The sequence below is a fragment of the Coccinella septempunctata genome, chromosome 4 (genome assembly GCF_907165205.1).
Source record: "Coccinella septempunctata chromosome 4, icCocSept1.1, whole genome shotgun sequence".
Taxonomy (NCBI): domain Eukaryota; kingdom Metazoa; phylum Arthropoda; class Insecta; order Coleoptera; family Coccinellidae; genus Coccinella; species Coccinella septempunctata.
In genome coordinates this window covers 25,448,506-25,473,516 of record NC_058192.1, presented here as the reverse complement: position 1 = coordinate 25,473,516, position 25,011 = coordinate 25,448,506, and the positions used below count along the sequence as shown (strand labels likewise).

General features: G+C 34.0%; 1 protein-coding gene across 1 annotated transcript in view; it reads right to left on the bottom strand.

Annotated features, from left to right (window-relative positions):
- The window catches only part of LOC123310945 (protein Wnt-10a), a 74,732-nt gene extending 49,721 nt beyond the window's left edge, over positions 1-25,011 (bottom strand). The window contains exon 1 of the mRNA XM_044894665.1: positions 24,999-25,011. Coding sequence (XP_044750600.1) covers positions 24,999-25,011 — 13 coding nt within the window. The remainder of the gene's footprint in view (positions 1-24,998) is intronic.

Below are 25,011 nucleotides of genomic sequence, written 5' to 3'. Positions count from 1 at the left end.
GACTTATATGTTTAGATTTCATCAGAAGGAAATTCTTATGATTACATAAAAAATTTAGTTTCACTACTGGTGCATGATATTACAAAAAACGCCGCAAGCAAAACACCCAAATTATGATTTTCCTCAAACAGTGAAAGAAATGAAAGCAGGCATTAGGGTAATTAGGTCAGATCATAGAAGTGCAAACTGAATTTATTGGCAGACATATCAGTTTAATATTCATTCAAATTAAAAGGATTATGTAATTATAAATAACCGTTTTCAGCAAGTGCTAACGTATCCATCCCAATTATCTAATACCGACTCTACCAAAACGTCGAAATGTTGAATCTGCTTAGAATCAACAACATTCACTCGTCAATATTTCGCACGAAAGGCAAACCGTGAAAAAATATTTCGCTCATGTCATGTCAGTACGTATAAATTGATAGTTATTCTTTATAAACCACCAGGGAATTTGGAGATTATAAATCGGAACTGCGAATCCAAAATGTCAGGCGTAGTAATCATCGTTTTCACTTTTCAAAATAAATAGATACTCACTGTACGTTTCAGTTTTGAACAGGTAATTTCTGAATGAATTATAATTAGATTATGCTTGAGCATAACTGTTCTGAGATTCAAAATTGAATGGAATGGAGATCTCATGGAATTTTTAGCAATGTTTCTTGTTGTTTCATTTCACTAGTATCGGAAAATTAATATGGATTCTTGTCAAAACTACAATCAGATCTTAATGGTTGGCTCTTCACGATATGCTCCCCTCTTGTATTAATTTTCATGCACGATATTACTCTTTAGGGCAATAAATACTCTAATAATAATGAAAGTATTTGCTAATAAATGAATGTTAAATCATACGAAAAACCAAACATTTTTCATGAACATGACTTCATTTTTGATTAATCAGTGGAGTTAAAAATTATTCCGAAAATTATTCACATCATTTACTCTTGGTTTTCTCAGTATGTTACAATTTAAATTCATACATGTACGCTCTATTTTTTCTTCATTTGGTAGGAAAAACAACGAGAATAACTCGAGAGATCTTCATTATGAAAAAATTTTGTGTTTGGGCTTAAATGCTTCGCCTCATCGTTCATAATCAGTACAAATTCTTTGAATTGTAGTGTCAGGGAATCTTTCAGTTCAGAGGGAGTTCAGCACCTCACAAAAAAATACCTACTTGTTCCATGGTTTTTCATGATTTTTTCTTCATACGTTTCATACCAGCATACCACGCTGTTTATTGATTATCAAATGTTCCCAAATTATTTTTGCAAGAACCAAAAACTTTATGCTCTCAGGTGAATTCTCAATTTTGAGATTTGGATTCCAACGAATGAATAAAGAACTTCTTTTGTCATTAAATTGCAAGGGTTTTCTCGGAACTGAGTATAGGAGGTAACCTGATGTAATAAGGGTAAAAAATGTTTTTGGTTTGAACATTGGATGATAAAGGAAGTCTAATTTTTCGAAAATCATGAAACTGAAATTATACAGGGTGTCTGTAAACAGATGCGAAGGACATAGGGAGATGATTCCTCGATGAAAATAAGCAGGAGAAGTATAAATAATTGTTTTCGAAATCCACCTCCCTTCCCTACAAGATGACGAGTTGACAGTTTTTAATTTTTTTTACGGATTCTTAAAAACACTGAGTCATAAAACTATACATAATATGAAGCACTAATTAGATGTTACTCACACAATTTTTTTTGGATCTCATAACTTTATTATCAGGGGTTGAAAATAACAACATGTACTTCAGCGGCAGCTAGTCATTCTATGGAACACTTATACGATGACATGGAATGCTTGTAAGTTTTTATTTATTCCGAGAAAAGTATCGACTGTATCGAAATTTCGCCAGAGACTTTTTTTCTCCAGAATTGAATGGGAAACCATAAGAGAATTTTATTTTTCGGAAATCTATCAGACGAAAACAATTTTCAAAGGAAAATCATAAAGGGTTGTTATTTTCAACCCCTAATAATAAAGTTATGAGATCTAAAAAAATTGTGTGAGTTCGTAGTGCTTCATATTATGTATAGTTTTAGGACCCGTAAAAAAAAATGAAAACTGTCAACTCGCCATCGCCTTACAAAGGCTGTATTTTGGAAGGGAGTTCGATTTCGAAAAAAATTTAAAGGAACTACCCCTGCTTATTTTCACCGAGGAATCATCTCCCTAAGTCCGTCGCATTTGTTTACAGACACCGTGTATGAAGTAATAATAATATATCTCAATAAATGGATACATAGAATTTTCGCAATTAGTTATCAAGTAATATAAATAAGGCTTTTTATTTTTTGATGTTACGGGTATTGTTACCCACTTTCTTGATTTTTGGTTCAGCGGCCAGTGGTCCTACCGATCACTGGTATAATTTCACGTTAAAAACACGTTTGTATCAAACGATTCTATTTAATTTGGAATGTTACAAGTTGCAATATATATGTGATTAAGTAAAATTAAATCTTAATGTGAAATGGGCTAGGTTAACCTACGCATTCGCCATTTTGTATCGAGTTGCATTGTTTTAATCGAAAAGAAAAGATTAGATCGGACATTTGTTAGATTTTGATATCAAAAGATAGAATCTCGATAAAGATATTTGTTCGAAATGTTGTTAGATCATTGCAGAAGAGCCCGAATGCTCTTAAACTTATCTAATTGAACACTATGTTTACTGAAATCTACAACTAGGTATTCACTTAATATTATTTTATTTTCATGTTATTAATAATAATTTTTTTCGTTAGTTGAAGAGACGCCTGGAAATCTTATAACTGAGACAATGCGGAAGTAGCATTATAATTCTTTGTTTTCATAAAACCTAATTAATGTTTTTGTAAGTATTCCACGATATTTGTGAGTAACGAACAGCAAATAAAATCCACTATAATATTGAAATACATATTCTATAAAGAGTTTGTATTATATGCATAATTTTAATTGTAATGAACGTAATATTCATTAGAAAAATATTAAAAATGCAGGAAAAAACATGCGAAGCCATTAATTGACCAAAATTGAGAAGCTTGCTGATCACACGCTTTTGACCTTCATATATATATCTTATTCTCTCAAACATTAATACTGACAATAAACAGTCCTCGTTAGCAAGCTAAGAAAAATATTTTATGACTTAGTTCGTTCTGATTCAGTTTTATTATATTATAAAATATCGTTATATGAGATTTTTTTTTCAAATTGCAATATAAATTAATCTAAATGTGAAGTAGAAGGTTTTGAAATTCAAAATTTACATAACTGTACTTTACTGTAAATCTGCAGAACCAATTGTGAAAAAAAAAAAATAAAAAACTTCAGAATCATTCGACTTTGTCCCAAATACTTTGCAATAAAAAAAAAATTCCAAAAAACTATTCGGAATCGAATAGATTCATAAGGCTTTTCACCTTATCACATAATCGTGAAGATTGACTAAGAAAAATAAAGAAAGAGGTTAGAGGTTTGAGAAAAGGTATAAAAATTCAGAAAAAAACCAAAGAAAGGCATGGAAGATTAATAAAATAGAGCGAACATGGTTTTTAAAATTAAATGTTATGGCAAACTTTTTTTTTATTTCAACTTCCGGTTTTCCCGAAAACGACAAAATTCTCGTTGCACGATATACTTCTGTACTTCAATTTTTTTAATATTTTTTAAATGTTCACTCACAAAATTTGCAATTCGAATATATCTAATAAATTTTCATTTATTTCAATCCATTTTAATTGAAATTACCCTGAAGAAATTGAATCAACTTTTGGATCATAAGTATATCCATATTGTCTATGGTTCAATAAATACTTTATGTGAAATATTGAAATTTCACCCATTTTATCACGTTTGACATCAAGTTTTTATTGAACCATAGAAACATGGATATATTATCATTTTAATTTTGAATTTTCAGGGAAAAAATTTCTGAATATAAAAATTTTTGTCGTTTTGGGAGAAACTGGAAGTTAAGGGACAGAAATGCTTTCCATGGGTTATTTAAATTTAAAAAGCAATGCAATCATAAAACAAAAAAATTATTCAACTGGTTTTTTCTTAAATAAATCTCCATGCCTATGTTCGATAGTTTTTCCGATAGCACATTTGGATAGCCTTGAAAAATCACATTGACGATTCACCCAATAAATGTCGTAAAACCCAGTGACCTTCTTACGTGAAACACAGTGTACATAGAAAGTATGGAATAATTTCTAGCATCAAGGGGCTGATGATATGGGATAACACAATTTTATCACGTTTCTGAATTTTCAAATATAACTTTATCATCAGTTTTTTTCATTTATCTTCATTTGATAAATATAGTTTCCAAAAAAAATGTGAATAAGATTTTTCCCGATTTCAGTATCTAATAAAATGACGATATACAAAAACTTCTACTCCTTTTGCAATGAATATTTGAAAATAATTAACGTACAAGAAGGAAGCAAAGCTTCCTATAATATATTTCTGAAGAGTTATCCTCTGAATATCTTAGAATTCGGGTTAGTTTATATTTAATCACAATTTTCTCCACCAGGTGGCAAGGGGATGTATATAAATGTTGGAAAAGACTCTGTTTTTGAAAGTAATTATTTCCAAGAAATTTTTCCTAGAAAGATTACCGGTGTTGATTTTCGTAGCTTGAAATTTATTCATGAAACAGTCCTCATTGCAGGTGAGAAACAATGTTAAGTGGTATATTACTTTTACGGATGTTCAGTCGCAATAAATATCAAGGTGCAGAATAATTTATCCGGTACTTCATCAAAGAAAATTCTCATCTTTGAAAAAAAGACAATTTCATACATTCCATAATGATATATTATTTCTTGAATTTATAGATTGTTGTAATAATAATATCGAGTTCATTTCGATTACAATAGGAAAATACCTCAAGTTGATTATATGGGTGAAATGAATTATCCATTCTATTCAATGAACAAAAGGAGATGAAAACATTAGGTATCATAAAACATTAATTAATACTCACCATGAAAAGATAATTAACACCAGAATCGCATAAATCAGTCTAGTATACCCTAGTAACATCCTTGCAGCATTGCACTGAAATTTCCTCAAACACCTTGATAGATAAGACCTTTTTTCTACACATCATCTTTATAACTAGGGGTAGTTTTTCTCATGATTCGTGAGAAGACACTTCCTGTTTCGGAATTGACGGATGAGTATTTATTAACGGCAATTAGGAATATTTGAATTGTATCAGTGCGTAAATGTAACAGTGTTTTATTGTTATTTTCGGGTCTAAAAATTATGTTACAAGGTTATTGATCATAAAGTCAAAGTAAATAGTTGCAGTTGCTATTTAAATTTTACAGCTATTAATGAAAGGTTTGATTACTGCTTCTGGCGAAATTAAATGATGCTTCGGTGCCATGAGAGACTAACATTGTCGAGAGAAGTCTGCATGCAGTAATGTTCAAATTTTTAGAGTAGAAAGATGAGTAAAGAATGATTGGTGAGTTGTAGTTTGAGTTTTTCGTAGTCAGTCGTCTATTATGGATGAATTTTTGAATATATTTCGTCGTTACTTTTTCACGAAAGAGATACAATCACTGAATGTAATTTCCTATTTCCAGCTACCTAATAATTATGTATTTGAATGTAGAATATTAATTCACTTAATCAGCAGATGGAACTTGGAGTTTCTCACAATTTCTACGAACGTATTCAGAATTTCGACTTTCCGAATTTGGATTAAAGTGTCGCGGGAGTTTTGAACCCGGAAGTCATAGAGTACAGTATCGGCACTTCACTGAGTCACAGGAAAACAAGAGACCAGCGATGCTTTGTCGGTAATCAGAACAGAGAAGGATGGGTGTTACTCTCGCGCATCCAGATGGGGTGGCTGCCCACCTGAGGGGAAGGGGAGATTACACATGGGGGGCGGAGACCTTACTCTATTTTGTTTGTCCGGAGAACACTAGGATTTGAAGTGAATGTCAGATGTGGTATGTGATAGTTGTTTGACGGTATTTCCTACCATTTAAATGCATCAACCAGCATCAATCCGAGTGGTCCATTCGGAATTACTACCATTACTATACCTACTCATCTCGTGGACCCCATTAACCATACAGAGCAATGGGGCAATGATTCCACTTTCATTTCGTGGCTGAAAGGATGTGATGTTGGCATTTATTCGTTCACTATGATTGCTTTTGGTACGAGATGATATTCAGTCAACTTCAATTTTTGCCAAATCCTGAAATTCATTAACCACCAATTGAGGTACAATATGGAATTATGCCTTAGAAATTCATTCCAGAACGTTTTGAATTAGGAGAATAATTTATATTATCATAAAACTTTCGATATATTGAAGTTGGATACTTTTTGACAGATAAATGCTCATAAGTCAAAAACGAAAAATCACAGAATCCTTTGACCCATATTTTTGTAAATGTCTTTTCAAGCTCCATTCAAATATCTAATAAGTAATATATAGGGGTCCATTTAACAAAATATAACTTTTTGCCATCACCGTGTATACCGGGTGGCCCACCCCAGACGCGACGCCTATTTTAAGGGAGTAAATGAAGATATTTCGAAAATCTTTTCTTGTGGTGTATGTAGGATGTTCAAAAGCACCATATGAAATTATTGTCATGTATACAGGGTGTTCGAAAACAAAGATATAAACTATATTCACTTTTCTAAATGTAACACCTTATATTTGAACTGAAAATTGGAATGGGAAGCTCAAGTTATGATAAGTTTCTTCAGATAACTTTATAGCTCAGAAGCACCCTTTACGAGATAATAGCGAAAAATCGATAATATGGTTTTTTTTTAAATATCAATCAATGAAGACACTAGTTACGCCAGCGATATAGACAGAATTTTTTCGAGTAGACAAGTTGGCTACTCCTACATATAAAAAAATTTCAACTCTGGAATATACAGCGTGATCATAAGTAATTCTCAAATATCAACAACAAATAATCGTCGAAAACTTTCTTATTTCAAATGGCACACCCGGTATTTCTATATGTATTTCGTTGAACGTAAAAATTAATTTCGAAACTATCTTCATAAAATTTTCATACATCTTAACCTGATAGTTTCTGAGCAATTTTCGATTTTTTATTCAAAACTAGTACTTAAACCATTTTCGCCATTATCTCGTGAATGGTCCTTCTAAGTTATAAAGTGATCTGAAGAAAATCATCATAATTTGAGCTTGCCGTTCCAATTTGAGGTCAAATATAGCGTGTTACATACACTACTATATCTTAGTTTTCGAAGACCCTGTATATATGACAATAATTTTAAATTGTGCTTTTGAACACCCTACACACATCACAAAAAAAAGATTTTCAAAATATCTTTAGTTATACTATATCAAAATGAGCGCCGCGCCTAGGGTGGGCCACCTGGTATATGTAGAACTTATTCGGTAAACGCTGAGTATGAAAATCTCAACAGCTCAAATGGTTCTTGGAAATGAAACTCTCCGTATCATGGAATCACTTGAATATTTTGTACTTCTAGCATCTTGTTGTAAGTGCGATCAACTTCATTGAAATGTTCATATTTGATCTTTTCTCTTGGTGATCAATTTCGAATTGTATTATCTTGTGTGTTTTTTTTTTCAAAAATGTTGGCACTGAGCAGAACTAATTCAATACCCTATTTGAATTTCTTGGGGTTCACGTTTTGGCACATTTAGAAGATATCATAAAATAAATAAAAATTGCTTCAATCTACTTCATCGCTCTAGATCCTTCTGGAAAAATATTGGTTATAGCTTGGTGGAATTCTTTTACAAGAATTGAGTACCATTATGTCTTTCCGTCTAAGCTCCAATCATCTCATTTGAAGATGCCAATCGACTAATAAATAAAAGTACAAAAGTAGGTATATTTCTGAAAGTATCTGAACTCCCTCACTTTGTATCACCTGTGAGTTTAGGTTTAAAAACAGCTCCAATTTGCTTAGTACTCATGAATGCCTAGGTTTAAGTCCTTTTATTCATCAGATAACGTTTCAGCCGTTAATTACAAGCCATCTTCAGGGTTCTGATAGATAAATTATAAAATAATTTCGTGAATAGCCAGTGTCGGAAGAGACTTGTCCGCACATTTCAGAAGAAGCTGATGTATACCTACCATTCAGTAAGATTTCTCTTCCGACACTAACTAAACACGAAACTATGTTAAAATTTGTTTACAGGACGATAAAAAAGGCTTACGATTAACAGCCGAAACGTACGTTGGTTGATGAATAAAAGGAGTTAAACGCAAATTTCCTGTTTTCACCCCTCACATCCCCCTCATACAGGGTGAGTCTTTGAATCGTACAAATACTTTAACAGTATATTCTTAAGGTTAAAAGAAACACTTTGTTCATTCACCATTTTTCCGAATCGACTTGGTTAAAAAGAATCAGGCTGTAGAAAAACCATAAAATTTTTTTATTTATAGTTCTATCTCACAAACGGTCTTATCGAATTAAATGAATTTCGGAATACAGTTTTTCATTCATTTGATGAAACTTTTTCTGAGACAAGATATCACCCAGAAAATTGAATTGGGTTGGTTCCCATTTCTCTGTCAGATGTCGCTACGATGTATTTATACATCATATTCGCTACTGACATGGTCAGCATCTACTCTTTGTCGACGAAATGAAAATTTCTGGTAATACTTCGAGCGATGGTAGTTTGTTCGTTCGATTTGGATCGTAAAATTTGATGATTTAATTATCTGCGGATATTATTCATCTGAATTAATTCGTTTGATATCACCCATGTTTTCTAGTTTTCTCATATTATGACCATAAGAACCAGAACCCAACTCTTGAAACTGAGTTGAATATTTGAACGTTTTGTAAAATAAAAGTATTCCTCATGTTTTCTCGTATAATGCGCCGTTTTCGAGTAATTTGATCTTCGAAAATGAAAAAAATATCTGTGAAATTTTAAAAATTGGGTACTTTGGCTGAATACAACTCTGTTCAAAAGATCCACAGATGTGTAGTGTCACAGATTTAGCTAGTTATTCTGAAGGAAAAAGTGTTTATTTTTATCTCAAGAATCTACTGTAGAAATCAAAGAAATAGAATAATAACAGAATTCTTCAGTGAAACTTTGGTTGTCCATAACCTGAGCCATAACTTCATGAAACATCATCAGGAATTCAAACATTTTTCAACGACTAGGAACCATGAAAAAATATAAGTGTAATAGATAATTACTACGAACTTTAATTTCAATAAACAATAAAAATGAGGGTGTGATTTGAGGAGGAAAAGGTTTAACTAGAAAAAAAAATAAATTGAATTAAATTTTATTGAAAATGCTAGAATAAAGTAAAGTCCCAGAAGATTAATGATCACTTTAGATCTAGTTTTCACGTTGCGAGATGCAAGAGACATATGCGCTATTTTTAATAATTTTCTGATGAATTGAACTTCAAATTCAAGAGTTCGTATAAACATCTTTTACTATCGATGGAACTTCAGTTACTTTCCAGATAATATATGTTGTGCCAGGAACTTTAACAATAAAATATTGTTCACACATGTCAAATAGTTTTTATATATATGGGAACAGTACATCTGACGAAATAATCTTAAGTGAATGTTCTACTTCAATCTAGGTACTGAAATTCACAAGGAGATGTTTTGGTCTTTTGGATACCTCTCAACGGTATACCTACCTAGTAAAATTTGAAAAACCGCTCCAATACCAAATACGAATAGGTAATATTATTCTAATTCTCCGTGAGAAATAGAGATGTCAGTCGAAGTCGCGCAGCAGTGTCGAAGAGGCGTTGCTATATCTATTTATAACCTTAAATGAAATCAAATTTCGAATCGTCTCTTAGGGAGATTTTTGAATTTTTTTTTTATACTTACAAGGTCTTTCCTGAAGCTAAACCAAGAATGCAGGAGGTGATAATTGATTAATATTTCATGAAGGGACATGTGGTGAAATATATTTTTGAGATAAAAAATAAAATGTATAGAGCAACTGAAATAATAAAGAATGTAAGTTTTAATTGAAAAATCTTGGGTTTTGATTATTTTGATTTGTCCACTCTGATGATCTGGATGAATCGACATAATCGACAATGAAGATTTTCTAATTGACACCGACATCTTTTCATTTTTGAACTCTACCCCCAAAATGAAAACTTTCAGTAGTTCTAAAAGGAAAAACTGCTTGATGAATCTGTGACTTCCGGAAACCACAGAAGGAAACTGAAATACATTGGCTATTTTATAGAAAGATAGAAATGATCGTCGGGCCATTTCAGTTCAGTTTCTCTCTGTCACTTTTTTTGGCCGTATTTCATGCATATATAGAAAAGGAAGGCACAGTCTATGTATCTATGTCTGTGATTGTACCTAATAAGTTGCTTGTTGGAATTGTTGAGAACCAATGAAAAATTCATGATGTGTTAAAATTATTTATCGCAACAGCGTATTTAAGTTTCCTTCTGTGGCTTTCCAGACTAATCAAGCAGTTTGATATTGCTGTTTTTCCCTATATGCTTGATAAATCTAAAAATTTTTATTTTGGTTGTAGGGTTTATTTAGTTGACCCCTAATATCGACATTTCAAGTTTTTCTCAGGAAAACTCTAAAACTTTTGATTTTAGTTGTTGGGGGTATTCAGCTGAAAAATTATTAGTTATAAATCATGTAGCTTCAGGATATAATATGTTTTTGTAGTTCAAAGATGTTATTCGGTCATTCACTCAAATAAAATTTATAATTGCACAAAATTGATCTTGGAATGAAAACATTCCCTGAAAATTTATAATGAAATCGTAGAAATTCGTATTTCATTCAAACGAAAGTGTGGCTACACGAAAACCTATTCCACGATAAAAAACAACTTGAAATTTCAACAGATAGTGCCGAAGCTTCAAGTTCCGAAATTAGCCTCTATTCTCTTCGAATGTTTCCATAGCCAATATCGGTGAGCTCGGAACGTGTGAAATACAAGCTTATTACCAGAAGTATCCTTCTGCAATAATAATTGCGACGACAACCCTGATTATGAAAGCCGCGCCGCCACTAAGTTGAGGGGCCGTCAAGGCACTACACGTCCACTTAGTCCTTTTTAATATGTCCTTGTGTTATCGTGCCTTTGACTTCCTCCGCCACCCCTGACATCTCTGTTTGCATGTTCGTGAAACAATATAACATGATACTTGAACCCGGAGTTCCTTTGAATCAGCTGTAGACATCTTTATAGTTTCCGATCTTGATGTCTCTTATTCGCTGTGACGAATTTATTGAAACGGATTTTCTCCCCATTACCTATTCAGAGCAGTTCAATTATGTATATCTGACAGCATTTGATGAAGATGTAATATCAAGTTTCTTCTAAATTTTTTATTGAAAATAACATTTGGTCGCCTTGTATTCGTACACTGGTTCTGCTGTAGTCTTAGGCCTGTCTAGGCCTGTCTATGAATTTATCGCACATTTTTTCGTGAGTCCGGATATTTGTTACCACAAGGCTATGGAAATATCAGTGAAGTGTATTGAAGCGTTGAGAAGAATTCAAATTTACGTTCAAGTTATATGAATATCAACAAGTGTTACGATCTGAATCGAACTAGCCAATTTGTCATCGCCAGGACAATGGAAGGGAGAACGTTCCACTGAAGAAGAGTAGATGCTGACCATGGTTTCTTATTTATCTTATCTTATTTGATACTAGTACTAGCTTCTGAGTATTATCAAGTACTGGACGCCATCCAGTATGCAATGAGCTCCGGTTCAAGTCCCCCAGGCGATCGATTCTCGAATGTTTAGGAATGTCATCCTATAGGAAAAAAGTAACATTTCCTATTCTGAATTCTCCATTGGATCATGTTCCTATAATAATAATAATAATACTTCCATACCCCACGAATGGCTCTTGATGATCTTGAGGGTCTACAAAATAGATCAAAATATTGTTAAGTTCCTGAAAAACGCCATGTAATCCTGGCGTACTAGTCTTCAAATGAAAGCAGCAGATGGCTCAATTACAACAGGACCTATTCCAATAAGACGCGGAATTTTCCAAGTAGACTCGCTGAGCCCTCTGTGATTCTGCATAGCCCTGAATCCCTTGTCTCATAGATTTGATTTTATGGACTACAGATTTACCATCAAATGTAGCAGCAGAACTATGATGAAACTGAATCATACCATTTACTTACGTGGATGATTTGAAACTTTTTGCAACTGCTAAAAACCGAATGTAACACATTTTGAAAAGAGTAGCGGGTTCTCTGAAGATATAAAAATGGAGTCTGAACTGGAGAAATTCTGTCTTATCAATATAACTAGAGGCCAAATAGAAGACGGTATATTCAAACTCAAGGAAGGCGCAGAAATCGAACCATTGAAAGAGGGAGTCACTTATAAGTATCTAGGGATCAAACAGGCTAGAAGGATCAATCAGAGCTTGATGAAGAAAGAATTAGCTGAGAAGTTCACTAGAAGTCTGAGAAGGATAATGAAGAATGATCTAAACCGCAAGAATCTGATCAAAGCGATTGATACCTACGCTTGCTCAGCACTGAACTATACTCATTCGGTATCATCTCTTGGACCACCACCAATTGAGCAGCTCTACATGGAAAAATAAGAACAATGCTGATGAAACATCAAAAACATCACCCTGAAAGTTCAATAGAACAAACAGAGTTAAGAGCTACCACGACATCTTGGGGGTCGATAATTTATTGATTTGTCCAACGGTATGTCCCAGGAGATTGGATCGGCAACAAGATCATATAGGAATCGCACTTTGCAGAAAGAAAAATGCAGAAACTGATTGGAAAACCTTTACATGGGGGACACCAGAAAGAGGTCAACCATGATTAGGTCGACATATCTGCGTCGAACTACTGATTGACTGGTCCTGGTAATAAAAACCTACTGCAACGTCTCTAGACTTTTCAAAAGAAATGTTTCTTTTTGCTCTGCAAACCAGACCTCCACAGCCTTTTTTACCTGCTCGTTGGAAGAAAATTTACGACCTTTTAAACTTTTTTTCAGTTGAGGAAATAGATGATAGTCGGATGGAGCCAAATCTGGTGAATAAGGGGGTGTTCTAGTAATTCAAACCCCAAATCACGAATTTTTTGCATAGCAACATGAAATTTGTGTGCAGGGGCGTTGTTCTGCAAAAACAAAACACCTTTGGATAGCTTTCCGCGTCTTTTCTCTTAAAGTTTTTTCCATAGAGTGGTCATTAATGTCGAATAGTAATCTCCGGTTCTTGTTCTACCCTTATCCAAAAAATTAATCATGATTACTCCATGGCAATCCCAAAAAACTGGAGCAAGAACTTTTCCATCAAATTTTTGGACACGAAACTTCTTAGGTCTTAGAGAACCAGAGTGTCGCCATTCATCGATTGTTGCTTTGTTTCTGGATCGTAGAAATGTACCCAAGTCTCATACATAGTCACAATTCGGTTAAAGAAGTTCACATCATTTTCAAATCGAGCACAGATCGAACGCGATGCTTCTACCCTTGCACGCTTTCGGTCAACATTCAAACATTTGGGTATCCATTTTGCAGCAATTTTTCTCATGTCCAAATTCACTTGAACTTTATGATGAACCTGATGAACGCGTTCGTATGAAATATTCAGTGCTTCAGATATCCGTTTTAGCCCAATTCGATGGCGTGATAAAATCATGTCATGAACTGCATCGATATGTTCGGGGACTGACACAGAAACTGGCCTTCCCGATCGGTCATCATCTTCAGTGGAAAATTTGCCTCTTTTGAAGCTTGCAGTCCAAGTTTTCACGGACATTGATCACCAAGGGTATTAAACATAATCTTCGTGAATCTGCTTACCTCTTGACCTTTTTAAATCCAGGTACTTGATGATGGCTCGGTACTCCAATTTTTCGATTTTCATAATTTCGGTGGACATATTCCTTCTTTTAATTTATTGCGTTACTCTGGTTTACTTTTTTGACCTCAAACTTCACACTGACACTTCTGATGAGTTATTGTTCGTTGCTTTGGCACATCCTCGTAGTTTCGAGAATCGAACCTCTGATTGGAAACCAGATGCAGACGAAGAATATGGGGCATATGGCATTGTCTTCGTCTTGGTTCCGATCAAAGGCTCGATTCTTGGATCTGTAGGAATTGGATCCAATAAGAACATGACGTGGTGAATAGCATTGGAAGCAGTTCCAGGAAGGAATATTTTGACGCTCTATAGTTTGAGAATACAGAATTTGGAGGAATTGAACCGGATCTCGTTTCATTCTAGATGGCGCTTGAGTACTTGACAAGAAGCTACTACTATAGTAATTAGGGTCCGTCAATTCCGAGCGTTTTCCATCGGAAATCGAGCTGTGTTGCTCCGATGAAGCTAAATGAGACCGAAACCATGGTCATCATCTGCTATTCTACGCTATAACGTTCTCCCTTTCGTTGTCCGAGCGTGTTTCATCGGAAATGTAGCTATGTTGTTCTGATGAAGTCAATTGAGATCGAACCATGGTCAGCATCTGCTCTTTTACGGTGGAACGTTCTCCCTTTCGTTGTCCTGACAAATTGGCTAGTTCGATTCAGATCATGTTGTTGATATTCATATCCGTGGGTGGTATGAATCTGAATTGATTCTTCTATTTGAGCTTTCTAAAAAAAGAAAATGAAATTTTGATGTGCCTAAGTGCTTGTTGTAAAAAAATATTTTTTTTCAGAAGCAGGTATCCGCACTTGCCCCTCTAGCAAAGGTCAGGTTTTCCCTGTTTATAAATATCATACGTCTATAGCATAAGTTTAGTGGGACAACAGCGGAAAACTAGAACTATTATCTATGAATTGATTTTTATAGAAAAAGTTTCCCTTTCTTATACAACGAGTCATGAACTGGAAAAATATTTATTGAGGAAATTATTGAAACACTGCTTTTTCGTAATGACAGCCTTCCAGAAACACCGCCTTCCATAGCTGTTGAAGATTCACCTTGGGATAACCAAAGCCTCGTTCAGATTTCGTGAGAATGCATGAAAGTGAATGGAGTATATACCTACTTCATTCACTTTCATTTCAGCACTCGGTTGGCCATGGAAATTTGACACATTCCACTCTGTATACTACGAAAATCTGGGGTTATGACGCTTGTCAAAAAATTTTTGGGTTTTGAATGAGCGCTATGTTGTCCGTTCTACGTAAAAGTCTCAATAATTACGTATTTTGTCACAATGTCCAATCACTTGGGAAAATATTAAGTCGAAAATTTGTGACGAACATAATTGACATTTATACAAACTGATTGAAGGCATACAAAATCTAGTTATTTGCATGGAAAATACAAGATATCTATTTTTAAATTTATTCATTTTTGCCATGGAAGAAAATTGAATTATTGACACATAGTATGCAGTAGCTTGAAGACAGTTAATGTTGGTTAATGTTGGCTTTGGCTAAAGGTTACATACGTTCAGTTGTAGATTTCAAACAAATCAACCCGAAGTGGTTGGGAATGGGTATCTCTCGAAGAAATTAACGGATAATTACAAGAATGCTAAATTCTTCACCAAAAATCATATTGAATCAATGGAAGTCAAAAGAATTGAAGGAAGTTTCAAGGCAATAGGAACTTAACCTTTGAACAAAAACTTTACTTGAATTAACAATTAACAACAACTGGCCCGTATTTATGGCTGTTTATAGGTAATACTTTGACATAATGATAATAATAATATATTTATTTATCCCTTAAGACATTTACAATATACATATAAGACAAGTCAAATAATAAATAGGAAAATTAATTTTTTGGAACTTATTCTACGAAGAGATTCATCGATAATCCTGTAGGTAGTAACTTTTCGAATTCATTCACCATAAAATAAAACTTTTTTGGGTCTCCTAATACAAGGAAATTCTTTGTTATTCCCTTCATTAACAAAATTTCTGATTATGGAAACATTCAGCTAAAATATAAGTCGTTTAGATTCAGATGAAACATAAATTTACCTACATTGAATATGTTTGGTACCGTCTGATATATTGTAGATATTAGAATATCAGGGTTACCTACTATTTGAATGAACAGACCTGAATTCTAAAGAGCATTTCCTGAAACCCTGTCTTCTCTCTTTTTCAATCACTTTCGGCATTTTTGTAATATTTATTGACATAAGTTGTGGCAACGGCGTTAAGACATTTCATGAGTGCAACTTTACTCCGTTCTAGTTACAAAAACTAAAAATTATTTCATGGCCAATCGAGTGCTAAAATAAAAGTGAATAGAGTATAGGTACATGTTGAAAACGGTTTGAGAAAAGTGAGGTTAGCACCGATCTCAGAGGGATGAGTAATACCGATTCGACTCATAGAGTGGAGAGTTCTTGGTGTTTTTGGCCTCTCTTCTTGAAATGATTTTTTAAGGAATATCGACCAATAAAGTTGTATCTACCGAAAAATGTGGGTCTCCTTGTCTAGACATGGAAGGTTTTGGAGATCCGAATTTCCGTTACTAAATACTGCCGAAATACAATGTGTATAAATAATCCATGAGTCAAATGTCAAACAAAATTTTCGAGCCGCTACTGACATTATCGATGGTTCCATTAGTCACGGTCCGGCGTTTTTATAGGGTTCACGGTGTCCGAGAAGAAGTCTGCCTCTTCGCCCTCTTCTACACGGTGTGCGAACAATCTTCAGACCTCACACAATACCTTTTCATTAGAGGTGTACTGTTGAATTTCGCAACGGTTCAGTTAGTCTATTACACGGCACACACCCGTCTTGCCAAAAGTTTCGAAATTATCTCGAACGGTTGATGAGGGTAGGAGGCAGGAAGAGGAGTTCTGGAACGTTCATTGATAATTATAGGCACTGAATGAATGCTATAGGTGTGTTTTGGAGATAGCGACCATGTGAAACTTCGGTTTCAGGTCAGTTTTTGGGACGTCTATATCGATGACCCAAAGATTCAATATGTAACCGCTAGCACCCAAGTCTAATGAATCCACTATTCAACGGTTGGTTGTTGTAGAAAATATTTTTATGGTTGATCATTAACTATGAAATTTAATAGAGACGAGGTAAAGGAGGATGGTGAATAATGAGGAATCGCATTCTATTTTTGAGTTCAGAGTAATCCATTCTTTAACATTCAAATACGTAAATCCAAACTGAAACACTTCATCCTCATTCCTGATCTGATCATACAGTTAATTGTGCCACATTCATCAAAACTGTCCATTTTAATAAGGGTAGGTATTGTTAAGTTGAATTCAAATTTTATTTATATTTTATCTTGTTATTTATATCAACACAATCGTAACTTATAAAATCAAAAACAACTCATTCAATTCGAGATTTGATTTTTCTCATAAATATTCTGACTGACTATCCAGTTTTTTTGTTACCATAACATCCTAAATTCTTAAAAATCAAACATCTATGATACTACCCTAAACAATTCTTATAACTGACAACACAAATATCTTCTAATTTCTCATATCAATTAATCAAACTAACTAAATTATATGGATAAAACTCAAACCATAACAACATCCTCAAAATTGAAATGTTTATTCCTCAAATTGAAAATTTTGGGAATAAACATTTCAAATTTTCCAAACTGAATTCCGCAAATGTTGCATTTTGGTTTTCAACATTCCTTTGTTTTTCATTTAATTTAGAATGCAGTTGTTCTCATACTTCTTTTTGATTATTATGTTCCGTAGAATCTAATTCTTCCTGATCTGGTTTCACTGCTGTTTCTTCCATTGCTGTTGTAGTTGTTTTTCTTTCTCTTTTCGTTCTCTCTGCATATTCTTTCATTCGTTTTTCAATTTTCAAAGTATTTTTCTCCAATTTCCTAGACTGTTCATGAATTTCTTTAGATCGTTCAACTTTTCTTATAATGTTCATCGAATTTACTAATTATATCTTCCCTCATCTTCAAAAGGGAATCCAATATAATAGAATCATTGCAGGTACTGTTTTTTTGTGCTCCAGCTAAACTCTTGTTTCTGGATTCCATATTTTGAGTATTTTTATAGCTCAAATTGCCTCATGTTGAGCGCCAATTTGTTAAGATCCGTTGAAATCAAATTTTATTCATATTTTATCTTGTTATTTATATCAACAGAATCGTAACTTCCAATCCAATCAAAAACAACTAACAACACAAATATCTTCTTCTGATTGAGATGGTGTCAGAATGAAGATCAACATAGTTTCACTTCTTGTTGCCTGAATCCTAGTCTATCGAGTTCAATATTAATATAATCTCTCCTGATCTAATGGTAATGCGAGAGATGGGAACCAAAAAATAATGGATCAATATTTCCTTTAAAGAATCTGAACAATTGATCCCTTTTTTGGTCACAAAAGATAAAGGTGCGTGATTCTAAAATGTTTTAAAACGAAGAATATCACATTCAACACTCTGCCAAAGCATTTTGTGCTGAGTGCTTGTGGAAGCACTTGTTAAGAGTAGGATAGTAATTTAGTAGAGGAGACTCATCTTTTTTGAAAAACGTGCGTAGTGCTTGAAAGGTCTAAATACTTACTAAACTCGAGAATCAGGAGCACTTTTTATCTGGGATTTTCTGTGATCGTCACAGCTCTTATTACATATCACGTGGGGTCAGAAGTATTCGCAACAAATTCAAATCATAATTATTAGAAACTATCATCTATTTGTGTCAATTTGGAAATTCCATGATAATAATTTTTGGTATGAATCGATAAAGAATAATTCATAGTCCTTTATTTACCAAATATTTGTTGCTCCATCAATCAGAAATTGGGAATTTCAATGAAAATAATTCTTTATTCCATAACAGATATACATCACATCGACATCCCATTATTCTTATTCAAATGTTACTCCCAAAAATTTGACTCACTAGAGGCATAATTTCTGATTCCCCATCAGATAGCAAAAAGTCTGAATTGGCGAATTCTTCGTTTCATCTATTTGATGCCTACTGGTAATAATATAACAAATATTCAATTGTAAGGAATCAATAGTTCTCTCCTTCAGTCCATTTCCCAAGGGCTATAGAAAGCATTCCCTGGAAATTATGAAGAGTCTCTATAAATTATGGTATATCATTTTAGAGGGCGTTAGTTCTGAAAATTATTCAGTTCAGAATCCTACAGCAAGGAACAGTACATAATTCAAAGTCGAATGCAATGAGCGATGTTAAAATCTGTCCTATTATCTATGTAAAGATTTTTTGTCTTCATAATATTTCCTACTGGCATCGTTTATCGCTCTGATAGCATTTAAATATATTTATAATTATTTATTTTACCAATACAGCCTTGATGGTGTTAAATAGGCACTGTATTTTGATGTTCTCTTCCTATATCAAAATTAATTGTAACATGATTTCTTTAGTAGTAGTTGTATTGGAATACAAAAAAAGGCTAACAGTTATTCTCGAATATGACGAAAATGGATCATTTTATATAATGGGAACCCTTAATGGACTGTAAGTTAAAAAAAAAATAGATTTTTGGCCTTTTTTTGTATTATCATTTTATCTTCCTTTATATCAAAAAGTAACGTTCTCTACATAACGACGTAGAATATATTTCCTTTTACAAAGCTCAAAAAACAATAAATAACTCTATAACAGCTGAAGATGGCTACAGGAAAATGTACATAAAATGTATGTAGAATTTAAAGATACATCCAAAAAAATCATAATATACAGTATGCAGGGTGTTCCTTTTGAAATAAGAAATTTGGTTCCATTTCCGGTACAACGGGAAGTCATATTTCTATTTGAAAATATTTCAGAAATTAAGTTCTAAATTACTTATATCTTCATACAAAATTTGGAGGGATCGAATTATTATTGCATTTGTTAGGAAAATAACTATTTTTCTGTTCAGCTTTTCGTGACTTTTGGGTGCTTAATTTGAACGCCTGGGACAGCTATCCCTTGACTATGGACACCTATTAATGAGCATAAATAAAATAAAATTATTTCTCTGCACAATTCCTTTCGGAAGGGGTGCGTCGAGTCCTTTTCGAAATTGAGAAAGTCGGTTGCTATAGTGCACAAAGATTAAGGAACGCAGCTTCAAATAATTTCTTATAGAAAAGAGTTCACTTAATCTTTTTTCGATTACCAATTATTCAAATATGAGGTTGAAGAATTTATCAAAGCTACTCGATCGAGAAAATATATATTGACTTGAAAGTAGCACAAAATTAATCAGAAGGTATTAATTACCAATATTACTATCAACGTAAAATTCAAGGATTATTGAAATCGAATATTTCTAAAAAAATTAATCGTTTCTCTATAAGACTCTATAAGATTTTTTATTTCTTCCCTCTTCCAAATTGAATGGATATTTGGATCATTATGATGTGCTTCAGGATGATTTTCTGAATAAAAGGAACGGAATGCTATTTTATTCCGAAGTCCTTTTTAGATATCACCAATCAAGTTATATCAATCAACGATGATTGAAAATCGAGAAAGAACCCATACCAACAAGTGATGCCTAACATTAAGAATGTTATATGTATATATCCCGATGAATTTAAAGGTTCATACCTACCTAAAAACTGACTTGCATAATTCGGCTTTGTGCCAGATATATTTCTTTAATCTGACAGGCTCCCCTCGCTTGTTCTGCCACTGACCAGAACCGTGGCTAATTGAACCGTCCAAAACCCAATATGCACGGTAATAATTCACAAATAAGCCTAAACCGTGGCTAGTTCTTTCTTCAGACTCGATGTTATTTTCTAACGCCTATTATTTGCCTCTTTTATACGCTTACCTACCACAGCCATTGATTTCTTTATTATGTTTTATACATGACGGGGGTCTTTTCACGTGTTTGTTCGTTGGTTGTTCCCGTTCTGACAATGGTATTTCAAAGAGTGAAGATTGAATTAGACCAGTCAGATACAAAAAATAATGAACTTCTTTTCGATATGATCGGTTCGATCGGATAGAGTATTAAAATGGAGAATCTTCATATGATAGTCGTGTTTGAACAAATTGAATTGAATTGAGAAGATAAAAATTTCTTATCGATAGTTCAGCAAATGATATTGCTTTTCCTGAAACACTCACTTAATCAGTTCGTCCAAAATGCATAGCGTTAATGGTCGCATTCAGCGGACGGAGCGCAAAACGCTTCTGCTACCCATCGGTAGCGGTAGCGGTCGGGAACATGTTGAACGTTCGCTGGCAAGCCGAGATAGGATAAGGCAGTCCAACGAGCTGTCACTATCAGCTGAAGAGTTGAGAAGTCTGTAGGAAAGACGTAAACAAACGGATTTTTTAAGTTTCGTTAACCTTGTTCTGGTTAAGTCAGTTTTTTTTTGTGAAAAACATAACTTAGAATTCTGACGAATTACTTTGTTGCTCTAGTATATTTCCTATAACTTATTTAACATCCTTCTCTATTACCTTCCATCAATTTTCATTTCATTATCCTCAACAAACTCAAGCTCGTGCATCTTCCACACTAAATAACAACTACCTACTCAGTTCAAGTCCAACTTTCGCTCCTTTCCGCTACCGCTACCTAGCACAAATCAAATCCGCTCCCAAAAGTGGCGTCCGCTCCAGAACGTGTTGAGAATGTAGCGCATATATCACCGAACGTTTACGCTAGCGTTTGGTAACAGTTGCGCAACTGTTTCGTCCGCTGAATGCGACCATTGTGTCAAATACTCTGATTTTCAAAAATTTCAGCAAGCTTCTTGATCTTATCAATTTTATCACCCTATGAGGGGCATTGCCAGTTCTCCAGATAGTTTCTCGTTTGATGTTGTTCCTGGTGCATTTGTTTAAAATATATATACATGTTAATGTGTTTTTTTTCTGCTCAATTTCATAATAATTGCCACCCAATGATTTACTAAGTATTGTAGATATAATATATTTACAAATTGTCAATACGGGCTGAAGGACTTCGGTCGATGGCCATTTGTGAAAATAAAGCACAGTATTGTTGTTGTTGATGATTTTCCCAATAATCAACATAGTACTTATTATGTTTCTGACATTAAAACCACGGTGCAACTGGATGAGTAACAATTGTTTCCCTCAGCCAAGTACCTGTGTACCTACCTAGTCGAATTTTATCCAATTTTCTTTTATCTCCTTGCCTGTTTTTCAACTACGTTGTTTGTACGGTACATCAATTTCTGTAATTATTTATTATATGATCGTTATGTCGCCTTATTTACTTCTAGCAAGTATAATAGTGATAAAATTTCTGTAATTTGTATTAGAGCCCTGAAGAAAATTTTTGAATAGAATCGAAACATGTCGGTTATGGTTTAAGAAGTGGTTTTTATGGCAACAACCTTTTAATTCAAAATCAGTCAATCAATAAAAAAGGTATCAAATCAACAACGCATTCGGAAATAAAATCAAATACTATGAAAGAGAGGGTTTTCAGAAATCCTTGATAATTTCATGAAACAAACACAATTCCTTGTATGGAGGAGACAAACACCTTCAGTTGAATTTTCAATGATTTTAGAATCCCACGACATTAATGTGGCAGTAATTCTACGGTAGCAACAAAAGGCCTACGTTGAAAACCCTCATCTTCTTAGAAATTTGACTTTATTTCCAAAACCACGCGGTTTCCATAAAGGAACCTGAGATATCATTAGATGGGTATATTGATCTCTAAAAATATCAGGTAAAAAGTGGGGTGTTCTATTTGAGAGAATCAACTTTTTGGAGTTTTTGTTTCCAATGAAAAAATTTTTGTATAACAAAGCAAGATTTTTCCACACGAAACTCTTCCTTAGGATCTCATTGACCCATTTCGAAAATTTCAGGTTCCAAAATATGAAATATCTTTTCTATGCCTGTTTCATTGGACCCATGTGGAAATCCGTAAATATTTGCGAAAGTAGGGATAGGGATAGGGAAGTATTTGACAAAAATACTCAGAACGGGATAGACAAGGGAATGAAGTTATAATAAATAGGGTGTCCTATTTGAAATAACGTTTTGAGTAATTTTTCGTATAAGATCAGATCAGAAGCGTAAACCCTAGTACCCAAATTTTCAGAACAATCCTATGATCCCTTCTTCGTAAACGTCTGATTCGCCACCCAGCGTAGGACATTCTGTACATAGATGGGATACACGATTGCTCAAAAGTTCAGCAAATTATTTAAATTTTCCCGAAAAAACAATTGAACAGTTCGATCGAAATACAATTTTTTATTGCGTCAAATACCCTCATTTTCAAAAAGATTAGCAAGCTTGATCCCACCAATTGTCGCCTCATGAGAGGTGTTGCGTTAGCTTATGTTGAAGATCTTATCGAGTACTATTACTATCTGAAATTACGCTTCAAAATTTCCATTGATAACGACAGGTAAAATAGTGGAAGAGTACGTAGGTAATTCTGTGAATAGTTCATTAATTGCTGGAAATGGGCACCATTCACTTCCATGAAGATTACTGCATTATATAACTTATATCAATAAGTTTTGCTTGAAACGTTCACGTTAATTACTCAAGATTTTCATTGTGAATTGACAGCATTCATTAATCATCCGAGTTCACAAATCATCCAGTGACTCAGGCTGGGTAGCGTAAATCTTGGATTTCAGGTGAACCCATAGAAAAAAGTTCAGTGGAACCAGATCAGGTGATCTGGGTGGCCACTCAATTTGTTCCCTTCCTCCAATTCAGGCGTGAGGAAAATTTCCATCTGAGAACTGACGCACCGGTTGAATGAAATGAGGTGGTGCGCCATCTTTTGGAAAATGATCGTTTGATGGTCTTTTGCATTCTGCAAAAAATCTCTTCGGAGTCGGCGATCAGTATCATCCTTATTCAGTTCCTGAACCAATCGTATTCTATAAGGATGGAATTTATGTTGTTTGAGGATTCTCATGATTGTTGTGCAATCAGCAGATACATCAAATAATTTCCTAGTACTTAAGTCTATTGCTATATGACCTAAGACAACCACGTCCCTCGCTTCGTCTCTTTTATGCACCATCTTTTTGTTTCCTACTGAACAAATCAAATTTGGCAATGAGTTTTTTCCAGGATGTCTTTCGTTAAATGAAGCTTTATTTCTAAAAACTAATTTTATCATTTCCACACTTCTTCTACAGAAAACACCATTTTAATTCTACTACAAATTCATAATCGTTCTGATACACTTCTAAGGTTCTCAAAAATTCACGAAAGACTAAGTTAAATCAAAAACATGGTCCGTCTTCTTTTTTGGATGAAAAATTAATACTTTTTTGGACACAAAATTAACAACACAACTACTGAATACCTTTGAAATGTGTCGGATACGAATAATATTATAAATTCCACAATGCCTCTTTTACTATTTTCGCTGTTATTTCATCATTGATGGATATTTTGCAGCGAAATTTTGAGGTCAGATTGAACTCTTTATACAATCTTCAGAATTAGTTATCGCAACATCCCTCACCCCTATTTCAAATCAAGGGATCGTGCTCAACCCCCTCAACCCCAAAAAAGCGGAAAAGTTCCTCCCCCTCGAATCAGAAATTGACGAGTCCAGGCAATTTTTCACATTCTCATTTTGAAATCGAGGTATTAAGCTTTCGTTGGACCACCCTCTATATTAGTAGCAAAAGCTTCAGATGTTGGTTCTTCGATTAATGTTGTGATGTTGTGTATTTGGATTTTTCCAAGGTATTCGAAAGTTTGCCCCACATACGGCTTTCGGCAAAGTTGGAATATTTTGGAGTTAAGGGTAAACTGTTGGGATGTCTACAAGGACATTTGGTGCAAAAGTAAGTGATTGTTTCTCCTCTGTGACTCGATTCTCAAATGTCTACTGTTTACTGATGCATGCTGGAATAATCAGGCCCCTGAAGAGCTGTTTGCAATATCAGGCATTGAAGAACTTCGTTCTCCACATCGATCGCAACAATCTTCATCTGTCATATTGGCTCCATGATTGTCTTCTACAGTCTGTTACCGGCCATCTGGATCTGTGAGTTTGGACCTCACCTGGTCTGACCAT